This window comes from Cornus florida, unplaced genomic scaffold (assembly GCF_030987335.1).
Source record: "Cornus florida cultivar Cherokee Brave unplaced genomic scaffold, ASM3098733v1 CherokeeBrave_3.0.0_Hap2_Chr05, whole genome shotgun sequence".
Lineage (NCBI taxonomy): Eukaryota > Viridiplantae > Streptophyta > Magnoliopsida > Cornales > Cornaceae > Cornus > Cornus florida.
In genome coordinates, this window is record NW_026775575.1 from 89936288 (window position 1) to 89949077 (window position 12790).

The 12790-nt window shown below is 32.8% G+C and overlaps 1 protein-coding gene across 1 annotated transcript; it reads left to right on the top strand.

The window, feature by feature from the left end:
* Positions 1 to 5150: 5150 nt before the first annotated feature.
* LOC132307526 (ras-related protein RABB1c-like) lies at positions 5151 to 7705 on the top strand. Its single transcript, XM_059805320.1, has 5 exons — positions 5151 to 5279; positions 5370 to 5452; positions 6347 to 6551; positions 6708 to 6776; positions 7324 to 7705. Exons 1-5 carry the CDS (start codon positions 5232 to 5234, stop codon positions 7414 to 7416), a joined length of 498 nt encoding a protein of 165 aa, XP_059661303.1. The 5' UTR covers positions 5151 to 5231; the 3' UTR covers positions 7417 to 7705.
* The last annotated feature ends 5085 nt before the right edge of the window (positions 7706 to 12790 follow it).

A 12790-nucleotide genomic window follows, 5' to 3' on the forward strand; every position in this document is an offset into this window, starting at 1 on the left:
CAAAGTTTTCATCCTGTAAAGGGATTGTGCACGAAATAAGAATACAACCTAAAAAACAATCTCTTTTTGACTTGTTTTTTGTCTCGTTATGCTTATATATATTTAAGTTATATATTTATATAAATATATAGCCATCAACATCAACAAACACCAAGTTTCATTTTTTTTTTTTTTTTTTAAAAAAAAAAAACTTTAACTCCACCTAGATTCCTTTGTCAAACTTTAAGTTGTTTTTGTCTCTTTTCAAACTTTCAACAAATACATATAATATATATATCAAATATACAACTTTAACTTCTGTCATCATATGCACGAAATCATAGCAGCTTTGTCACACCATTCTCATTATGTTCATATAACCATCAACAAAACAATAAGGTTCAGAAATCGAGGCATATTATAATAAGTCAACAAATCTAAGTAAGAGATATTGATTACTTTATGAAACAATAGTCAAGAGACAAACTGCATTAAACAGATTAGTCTATAATAAATTAAAATTTTAATTTAAACTTAAACATATTATTTATGCAAGTATAATGGAAAAATAATGAGTTCCAAAACTACGGGCTCTGATACCATATGTAAAAACCCTAATTAATTTTGTGTTAGACTTTAATCACAAATTATCATAAAACCTAGATCTTAGAACTTCAATTAATTTCACATCGTTATAACGCATACATAAATATAGTTAGATATACGTACCTCTATTCATGATATCAAACCTTGTTGAAATTAAATCCAATGTCCAGATCCTTTAACCACGAATCAATCTGCAACTCTGATCAACAGACAAAGGTGGAAACTGATTTATCTCTCTTGGCCTTTTACACACAATAACCTTTTTATGTGTTGTATCAATAATCGTACATAATTGATGGAGCATATGCACTTTTATAAAGGCAGAGAGAGGACCAATTTTCCTTTTAGTATTACAATTTTACTTTCTATTAAAGTAAGGAATTAGAAGGAAAACACTTCTCCATAAGTAATTACCAAAAAAGTAATTATAAATTGACCAAGAATAATTAATTGATATCTATTTACTTAGCCACCAAGTAATATGTCACATGTCCAAATCATGTGGGCCGTAATTAAATAAATAATCTTACAATGATAACCAACCATGAGACATGGTTGATATGAATATTCATCACAACAAATTTCCAGTGGATTGTTACGTTTTGGTGATTTTAAAGAGTTTAAAATGATCAATATATATTTTTTTTTAAGTGTATTCAATGAATACATTGAATAGATTCCAACAAAAACTCTTTCTCAATAATGAATAAAATGCTCTCACTTCTTAAAAGTATTATAATCAATATGCAACAAAAATTGACCGTGTCAACACTAAATATCTATATAATTTTTTAAATTCTTTTTGAGCCCTACATGTAAAATGGCAAATATATATATATATATATATATATATTAGTAAATATGTACGTGCGTTGCATGTGTGTAAAATCTAATTTAAAATTAAAATTTAATAAAGTAATTAAATAACTATAAATTCAAAAATATCCATGAATATAAAATTGACACAAAATAAAGAGATATAATTTTTTTTTATTAAAATTTATAATAGGAATTCAATTATTGATAGGTGTATTTTTAAACTCCTAAAATAATATCAAAATCATGTGGGCCGTAATTAAATAAATAATCTTACAATGATAACCAACCATGAGACATGGTTGATATGAATATTCATCACAACAAATTTCCAGTGGATTATTACGTTTTGGTGATTTTAAAGAGTTTAAAATGATCAATATTTTTTTTTTTTTTAAGTGTATTCAATGAATACATTGAATAGATTCCAACAAAAACTTTTTCTCAATAATGAATAAAATGCTCTCACTTCTTAAAAGTATTATAATCAATGTGCAACAAAAATTGACCGTGTCAACACTAAATATCTATATAATTTTTTAAATTCTTTTTGAGCCCTACATGTAAAATGGCAAATATATATATATATATATATATATATATATATATATATATATATATTAGTAAATATGTACGTGCGTTGCACGTGTGTAAACTCTAATTTAAAATTAAAATTTAATAAAGTAATTAAATAACTATAAATTCTAAAATATCCATGAATATAAAATTGACACAAAATAAAGAGATATAATTTTTTTTTATTAAAATTTATAATAGGAATTCAATTATTGATAGGTGTATTTTTAAACTCCTAAAATAATATCAAAATCAAAACTATTTTTTATTACAATCTTTTAATATTTTATTTAATTTATATATTAGAAAATTATTTATATATTATTTATAAAATTAGAAAAGAGGTGGAGACTAAATAGACTAAATTATTTATATTTTTATATATATTTCCTTGTCCAATTAGAAAGACTAAATTATTTATATTCTTTATATATTTCCTTATCTAAATTAGATTTCCTTTTATTAAAAAAATTCATAATAAATAGGTAATTTCAGTTTTATATAAACTCTTCTAAATAGGTAATTTGAGTTTTATATAAATTCTTCTAACACCTTATATTAATTTTAAAATCAAAACTCATAATAAATATGTAATTTGTGTTATTCTAATATTTTAAACATACATACTGAACATATAAATTTATTATTAAAAAATAATGTACTATTGCTCGTGATTAAAATATGATTTAAAATCAATATTTAACAAAATAGTTAAATAATTCTAAATTCTAAAATATCCATTAACATAAATTGACACAAGGTAAAAGAGATAAAAATATAATTTTTAGTTGAACTTTACAATAGGAATTCAATTATTGATAAGTGTATTTTCAAACTCCTAAAACAATATCAAAATCAAGCCCTATTTTTTATACAATTTACTGATATTTTATTTATTTATATATTAAAATATTATTTATAAAATTAGAAAATATGTGGAGACTAAATAGACTAAATTATTTATATTTTTTTTATATATTTCATTGTCTAATTAGAAAGACTAAATTATTTATTTTCTTTATATATTTCTTTATTTAATTAGATTTTTTTATTAAAAAAACTCATAATAAATAAGAAATTTGAGTTTTATTGAAACTATTCTAATCACCATATATTAATTTTAAAATAAAAATGAAAAATAAATAGGTAATTTGTGTTACTCTAAAAGAAAATATACGTATGGAGCATATAAATTAAAAATAATGTACTGAAATACTTTAATGTACTAAAACGCATTTTGTACTTTTAATAATAGTAATAGATATAGATATAGATATAGTATTTCTCAAACCGAAAAATAATTATTTTATTTTACATTTATCATTGTTGAAAGAGAGTAGTTTCCTGAGCTTGTGATTGGGCTCGGACCACTGGACTGATAGGCTGGCATGACGATGCCTTCAACGACACGAAACGCGGTTTTAGATAACGCAATGGACTGTACCTTCGAAGTTGGGTAAGGGCCGTAGCCGTACCTTCCAAGTTGTTTCTGAAAATTCTCTCTCTCTATAAAAGAAGGAAGAGAGGCGGTTAACTCCGCTTGAAATTCCAAAGCTTTCCTGAAACCTCTCTACCTTCTCCTTTTCCTTCTGTAAGTCTCATAGAGAATCCTTATTCTCTCATAGTTTCTTATATATTCCTTTAATTTTGTTCAAATTCATTCATCGCTGTCTGATCAGATCTCGTTCAAAAGCACAATTGTATAGTTTGATCAGTGAATTTCTCAATTTCGGAGTTATTTCGAAGCAAATCAAAGATCTGAGCGACCATGTCCTACGCTTACCTCTTCAAGTACATTATCATAGGAGATACCTGTAATCTTTATCTCAATTCCTTTACTTCCGATTTTATTGCGTAATACCGATTTTAGAGTTTATATATTCGTATTCACACTGTATATGTGTGTTTCTCTGGATCTTAAGGAGTTTTGTGGCAACTTTGATATACCTAAACTGTGATGATTCAGGAGACATACTCGCACAAGATAGATAATGCGTGTATTGATCTTTTCATACATTGAACAAGTGAAATTTAATGTTATGGTGTACTTCGTTATCCCAATATATTAGTGTGTTGTATTGTGTGCAAGTTTTGTCATACTGAGTCAAGTTGGTAACCTTTTTTCATTGCTTTTCTTGCAATGATAACTATATATTATATATTATGTTTCTGCATAGTGTGTGCAAAGAACAAAATTGTGCCATTATTACATAGGAAAGAATGTTGGTAAAAGGATAAGATAAGTTTCCCAAAGGAAGCATTTAAGATACTAAGTTTTGCTTATCTTTTAGCTATGTTCATAAAGTTGTTACCTAAAGATGTCGTGTACACACCAGGATCCTCTCCCGTGTACATTGTGACAACTTTAAATTGTGATTGCGACAACTTTGAAATGAAAATCAAACAACTGCATAAATGTGTTGAATTCTCGATTTAATGGTATTATAACGTTGCAACATGATGTAATATGTTGCACATGTGTTATATATTCAATATAAATGTGTTTCATAACTTTATTTAAAGTTGCTGCATGGGTGTTGCATTTTGTAACTTTGTTGCATTGTAAGAGATGAATCTTACATATGTATCGCCCATTTCCCAATCAGGACTTGACCCTTTAGGGTGGTCGGAGATACCACTCAAGCTACTAAATGGGTTAGCTACACTCCTCTTCTATTGTCTTTCCAAGATTTAACTTCACAAGGTATAGGAAAAGGTTTGTAAAGAGTAGGAAGTAACTTTACTTTGTAAGATAGCTTCATGGTATTACGTAGTTTGGACTATATACAATCAAAAGATTCAATTTTTTTTCTAACTTTCGCCCCTGGCCAAGGAAATTCATTAGTCTCTTACTCGGGAGGGTTCCAGTGGACATGTGTTGTACTTGAATAATTTTAGAAGGCAATAGGTAAAGGTGAAACATTTTGTTTTTCCCAATATTAGGTGAAGTTTCACTTCTTAAATGTCCTCCAGTGGTATAAATTTCGCTTTATAAGGAATAATGATCATGATGGTAGTGGACTAGTGGCCATTATCTCATATTAGATCTTTACAAATTATGACTCCCACTTATATTAAACTACGAGATGAATATTTTTGTTGAAGTAATGAATGATGGAAGAATTTTTGAAACTCATGTGAGTTTGATCCTTTGTTACACAGCCGTAGGAAAATCATGTATTCTTCTGCAGTTCACTGACAAACGGTTTCAGTCCGTGCACGACTTAACCATCGGTGTTGAATATGGGGCCAGAATGATCACAATTGATAACAAACCAATAAAGCTGCAAATAGGGGACACGGTTGGTTTATTCTATTCTTTTTTTGTTTCCTTACTTGACTTATATTACATTCATGCACATTTATATTTCATTATTTTATTGCTATGTCAGGCGGGTCAAGAATCATTCAGGTCTATTACGAGGTCCTACTACAGAGGTGCTGCTGGTGCACTGTTAGTTTATGATATCACTAGGTATTATTCTTATTTGAATCTTTAACAGTTAATGAAGCCATTTTCTTTTATAAACTAAAGAAGTCATTCTTTTTTCTCATTTAATGCATGTAAACTAGGAAAAAGTCTTGCATATATAGTTGTGAGTATGTTCTTCTGCATCTTTAGTTGTCATTAGTCATGCTACTGAAAGAAGGAAATTGATCATTTTCTGTTCACAATATTCTAAAATATTTCTTGGATTATTTGTTTTCAGTGACTTCTATGCTATATTTTTATATTTGTCCGACCTAACTGCCTTCCACAAAAGAGGTTGTATCAGTACATTGTCTTATGATGCGTCTCTGTCTTAGTAACATTATCAACATTATATCTTTAAAACGTTTTGAAGAATATGCATTATGAGGAGACTCAATTGCCAATGTGTTTACAGGGAATGAGCATTTTTAAACAATAATGAATGAGCTGGGAGTTATGTTGAGCCATATAGCTGATATATTCTTCATGGAAAGTACAGCCAAAACAAGATAATAATTTCATAAGAAAAACTCACATAATGATACAAGTCAGAACAAATAATAGGCACTTCATTATGCTGAGTTTTTTAACTGAAATGACAAACTGATTTACAAATTTACAGAAGCCATTCTGGTCGTCAACTATTTACTTGTCTAGAGAGAGGATGAATTAGCATACCACTGTGCAGAATTATCTAATATATTCTGGCTGTGTGTGTGTGTTTTCATTTATTATTGCATGGCCAATTTTTAATTATATACACACTTCAATTGAAGATATAGATAACTATGGATTGGGTTGACTGTTTGGGCTGGTCTCACTGGCTTGGTGTAGTTGGGATTTGGCTCTGCCTCTCTGGTTGTAATAAAGTACATTTTTAATGGTTCCAATTCTTAGGAGGGAAAGTTTTAATCGCCTTGTTAGCTGGTTGGAGGATGTAAGGCAACAAGCAAATGCCAACATGACTATTATGCTTATTGGCAACAAGTGCGATCTTGCTCACAGAAGGGCCGTAAGCACAGAGGAAGGAGAGCAGTTTGCCAAGGAACACGGTTTAATATTCATGGAGGCATCTGCAAAAACTGCTCAGAATGTTGAGGAGGTGATGAATTTGCTAACAGATGTTTTAAAATGTTATCAACTGAAGCTTCTTTACTATTATATTTCTTTGTTTTCCACTTATCAAAAAGAAAAATTATATTTCTTTTTTTCTTTCTGACACTCTTCCCCCTCTCTCCTTTTTCTTTTGCTTTTGCAGGCATTTATAAACACAGCTTCAACAATCTATAAGAAAATTCAGGATGGAGTTTTAGACGTATCAAACGAGGTATGCCTTGGATTTATTTTCTCTCTTTTTCTGCTGGTATTTGGATAGTTCAATGTGAGGTGGGCCAAAAAAGGTTTAATTGATTAAGGTGTTTCAGTGGTAATTCAATCTTGAAGTCTTGAACATATATATTCATGAGGCCTTGGAATGTATGATCATAGCATAAATTAGCAACTGCCTAAGATGAATCACATTGAGGTTCACCTATTAAAACCATAACTTCTGGTTACCCTTTTCTCCTTATCTAGTTTTAGTGAGACAAATATTTCAGTTGTTAAGTGGCATCCACTGTAATGCTAAGAGAGGACATGGGTGAAACCATTGTCTCATAAACTGTCCTGTTTTTGAACACGAAAAGTTCAGTTTCGGATTACTAGTCTAGTTGCATGGGAGATGTGAGTAATTTTGGCAACATAAAGTGAAACTTTTGTCCTGTTAGTTACTTAGTGAAAAGCTATTTTGATTGGTTGTGATAGGTAGGATTTGCAGTGCTTGTGCTTAAAAATTATGCCTTTTTTTTTTGTTTTTTTTGTTTTAGATTTTGCAGTCTGACGGGATAAAAGTTGGATATGGGGGCATCCCAGGGCCAGCAGGAGGTAGATATGGGTCTGCTTCTCAAGCAGGGGGTTGTTGCAGTTGAAAGTGGAACTCATTTTCTAAATCAATCACATTTTTAAGCTTTCTTTACTTGTGCTACTTCAGGCTTTTATGATATTCTCTGTCCTTTGAAGCGAATCATCAGTTTATTTTTTGATTGTTGAAATTTATCAAATATGTGGGAAAAAAAAAAAAAAAAAAAACCATATTAATTAATAGAAATTACTAATTGTTCAATCTGTGTGTTTCTTCCACTGGGATTCTTGATGACTTGTTGTAGAATTCAATGGTTAAATGTTGTATTTGTGTGGGAAGTTTTTTAAGTTGGAATCTGTAGTCCTACCCACCCACCCTTGCGGCCTTTCAGATGTCTCCCACTGGCTGGCACTGTATTTTAATTTTATGATATGAAAGGATGGGAAGAAAGGCAAGCTAGAAGGTATGGGAATAGGAGTATCGCGAGAGAAAGGTGTACTTTTCTTCCTTTTGAAATGGAGGATTTTTCGTTGCTTTATTTCTCGTAGGAAGTACCATACCCCGATGGATCATCCGTTAGATGGATTTTTCGCTACTTTATTTCCCTCAACAAATCAAATCTCAAACCCTTTACTGCTAACCTGATTCAGTGGGTGAGTGAGTGAATCAATGCACTTGCAAATTAGGGATGGACTTTTTTTCGGCTTTCTTTTCGACAGTGTGGAACTTTTTAAAAAACTATTCCTCCAGCAAACTTATGCAAACTCTCTATTTCATTAATTTTATATTGGATTAAGTGCAAAAAAAAAAAAAAAAAACAAATCCCTCACACTATTAATGTAGTGCAAAAAAGTTAATATGTAGTATAAAATTCCTATACTATCAATTATACCTCGGTTCCTGTAAAAAGAATTTAATACCAAATTACCATTTTAGACAATTTCCAAACTCCCGCCACAAAAATAAGAAAACACTATCAATGTGCTGCGCACACACAGAGGCAAAGGGGAGAGTGCATATAGCTCGTCGACCAGCTCGACGCAGGAAGTACCGCCGTAACGAATCACAGAGACGCTGTTCTAACACAGTGTAGTACCGTCGATGATGGTTGTGGATTCTGCGGCGGTGAAGGGTTATGTACCTGTGGTTGCCGACATAGTGAAGATGAAGACTGGGAATTGCTGAAGAAGAAGGTGATGCGTGAGCGTGTGAAAAGCGCATTAGATCTACGCGCGTAAGGCGCGAGTCAGACGACGGCGGTGAGGTTGCTGGCACTTTCGGAACTGCGACAGTGCAGTGACGACGGCATAGTGCTCTGAAGGCGTCGGAGGTGAGATCGGGTTGATGGAGGCATCGTTGGTGGTGATGGTCATTCGATTCTGGGTACGGCATGGTGGTGGTAAGAAACGGCGATGCAAGCAGTTCGGCAGTGATGAGGACGATGAAGGCAGACGGGAACTGTCTCTTCATGACGTCGATCTACGGCGGAGGACGACGAGGAACCGGGTCAAGATTTCCTATGAGAAAGTGCCTGTTACAGTGAGCTTCCAGCGAATAAGGAGGAGCTCAGTGAGGAACGCCAATAAGATCAGAGCACCGCCTTTCCGTCCTGCATCGCTGCCAATCAGAATCCTTGCTCGCCGACGTCGTGTATCACCGGAGGGACTGTTGGGTTCAGACCCAGTTTCACACTCTCTCCCTTTTTTTTTTTTTTTTGGATAAATAGAAATGCAACTGGTTTTTGGGGCAAGAAATGGAGATGAAGAGAGGGAAAGAGAGAGAGAGTTGGGTTTGATGATGAGAGTGAGCACCATATTGAAATAGAAGAGGAGGAGCTGAACATTTTTTTTTATTGTATTGGGTGTGGGGGTGGTGGCGGCGGCTCTGGGTGCGGTGACTATAGTGGTGGAGCCGCCACCAACAATGGTTGTGGCACTGATGTGGCGACCGGTAGCCCTCAGAAAAGGGCATAATAGGAAGGAATTTATAAATTAGGGTTTTAAAATTTATATTATTTTAATTTTGACTAAAAAGTTGCCAAAGGATTTTTGAATTTTATAAACTGAAATATACATTCTCAAAAAAGAGAAACTATTTATGCCCAAAACCTATATTTTAAAAGAAAAAAAAAATTGTACTTAACCTTTTTATATTTTATTGCATTCAAATTAAATCCTGTAGATAGGATTTATATTCAACCCATATAATTTTTTAAATGATAAAATATACTCCTATATGAATGAATCAGGGTTGAATTTTGGATATCTTTCAAAGAATATCCACCCAATTTTTTATTTTTGATTTTGAATTCAAAATTAAAATCCAAACTTTTTCTAAAAGTGAATTACAAATTAAATTTAGTGTTAAGTTAAACCTGCTCTATTTTATACATGTACCAACGAAATTCTTTAGGAGTGATTTCAAAGATATTTAAACTCTCATCGCGCAAGATGTGAAAGTACAAATTTACTATAACATTATTTCAATAAGTTTATTTATTTTTTATTTTTTTATTTATTTTTTATTTTCTTTTTCTTCTCTTCTTCCTAAAATTGGACAAAATTGAAATTTTTGTATGGGATTTCAATACTTGGAATGTTTGGAAGCTGTTTGAGGCAATTCAAGGAGCACGGTGAAATCTTCACTTCCATATAAGCAATTTCAGTTTTAGTGCACTCAAGGGATTCCGGTTTTTATCCATTTTGGGGGTTTTTTATCCTCCTTGAGGTAGGGGTCTCTAAATCATGTTTTTCTTGTGCCTTTGTGAATTAATTTCTTGTTAATTGTTGTTAACATGTTAATTGGTGTTACTTTCCCCTATAATGATTTAATTGTGGTGTACAAAGTCCATAATTATATGTATTAGTTGATTTGTATGAAAAACATGCCTAAGTATTCATTTTCTATGCCTATTGTGTTGTTAACTTGTTAGAAATGATGTATAGGAACCATGTGTAATTTTCTTAGAATTTCTTGTAAAGCATGCTTAATTGTGTTGTATGAAAATCCCTTATTATCATAGCATTGAAAGTATGAGACATGTATGCATTTCATTGGGTATGCATGAAGGGAAATGATTTGAAATAAAAGAAAAAATGATTTTTGGGAAATTTTTTGATGAAATGGTTTTGAGAAAACTCGGTCGCCGCGGAGTCACCAAAGGGCCGTGGTGTTAATATAACCTAGAGGGAAGTAGGGAAATCACCCTAGTGTGGTTGAGCTAGCTGAGCCCCAAATGACGCCGCGGGGGTACCAAGGGTCAGGGACAGTAGCCAATCCTTCTCTTGTGTCGCTGCGGAGTCACCAAAGGACAGATTATATTAACAGTTTGAAAAGTGATGGATTTGGATTTTGAAAATAGGGAACGACATACATGGCATTGCATTTCATGGCACGACATTGTTTACTTTGAATTTAGAATTGATGTTGTATTCCTTCCCGGCATAGCATGACCCCTATCCTCTATTCCTATTCATTATTTGGATTCACGGGGTTACAAGAGGTGTGTCTTTTGTACCACCTATTGAGCAAATTGCTCACCCCTTTATATTTAACATTTTCAGGTCATAGAAAGGAGGTGGCCGATGATAATCCTTCACAAGTTTGAGGAGGACTTGGAGTTCATTTCTTTTGCTATCTTTTGTAATTTGGTCATTTTTTTGTAAAAGCCTTATTGTGGAAGTTCAATTAAGTTAGCTGCCTTGGCCTTGTAATTTACCTATGAACTTGACTCTAATTTGTCGGATATTTGAACAAGAATGTAAAAACAATGTATTATATATATCTATATATTTGAATGGTTGATGGAGTTGCCTTGTATATAAAATGTTGAGGATCATGACCATGATATGTAGTTTACCACTTGGGATATTTTTAGAACAAATTTGAAACAAATTTGCGAAGTTTTCCATAAAACATTTTTCATTTTCAGGATTTTCAGCATTTCCAGTAGCACGCAGAGCCATTTCGGTAGACCGAAATGCCTGCTTCGGTCAACCGGTTCGTCCAGAGACTTCAGTGGCTGTTAAGGTTTCATTTCGGTTGACCGAAATGCCTGTTTCGGTCGACCGGTTCATGGGAGTTGCTTCGGCCGACCGAAGTGCACCTATTTTGCTCATTTTGTCCTTCTTTTTAATGTAATTAATCCTAAACGTTGGAAATTTGTTTTTGATGAACCAAGAGGGGGGCTGAATTGGTTATTCTCTTCCCAACAGAATCAATAAGATAATTCAGCAAGCAAACAATAAATACTTAAAACAGGATTTACAAGGAAACCCTTTCATTTAGGGAAAACCTTGGTTCTTGGCCATGGCCAATGAAGATCACTACTAGCTGTATGTACGTTGTTACACACTCAGCTGTCTTACCCTCTGCACACACCCAAGCACAAGAATGGGCACTAGCTTTCACGACCAATACACACACTAGCTGATTTCAGTGCACACACACACTCCCGCTGTCCTAAGCACCCTTGCTTGGACCAACAAAGCTCATATAGCTCACCATATACATCATTACAAATGATAAACAAGATAATCAAATTCCTTCTACAATTGAAACAGCTTGAACAACACAAAATACCAAGTTACTGCCTCAAAATCACTAAACTGCTGCAGCTAGAATATGAGGGGTAAAATTGGAATTTTTCATCGAGAATAGCTCATCAGTAGCTTCCACAGTCTTAATTCACTGCAGTACTTATGTTAACATCCTTAAGCAATTCAGTATAGCATGAGTATATATCAATGTACTACCACAGTTCTTAAATAAGCTCAAAAACACAATTTGAGAGGTTTTGCAAGGTCACTATCACAATCTGTCAATGTTTTGCACCACAGCCAATTTCTACAGCTTTGATTCATCAAAATAGACTTGCTCGCACATAGATAATCCATAGAATAGCTAGACTTAATCATTTTGCACTTGAATCGCAATATATGTAAAAAAACAAGCTTATCTACTGATCTAAGAGCTCAAAATCCATTTCAGCATGTTTCAGTTCAAAGCAAACTACTAAGCAAGTGTAAATAGCATAGTTATACCTATGACAACCCTCAGAAATAACCACAGCGGCTTGGAACTCAGATTCACTACTCAATCCAGCCCTTTCTTCATCAATTTGGACAGCAGCAGCATCTTGGCACAGTGATCACACATAAGGCTTGAGTGAGTGGGTTTTTCTAGCATAAATCATCATTACAAATCATAGAAAGACTTTGTTCAATGAAAAAGAGCTCGAGAGTTATCTTCTGCAACTTGCTTTTAGTCTCTATGAAAGGCCATTAACCCTAGAAGATACTTATAACAGCATATATATATTTCAGTGTAAATGCTTGACTGCACCTCTCTTCATTCAATGCTGTCACCTTTCAACCAATGATTGCATAAGAACAATTCTGACATTCCCTTAATGAAAAGACAATGTTGCCCTTGATATCTCA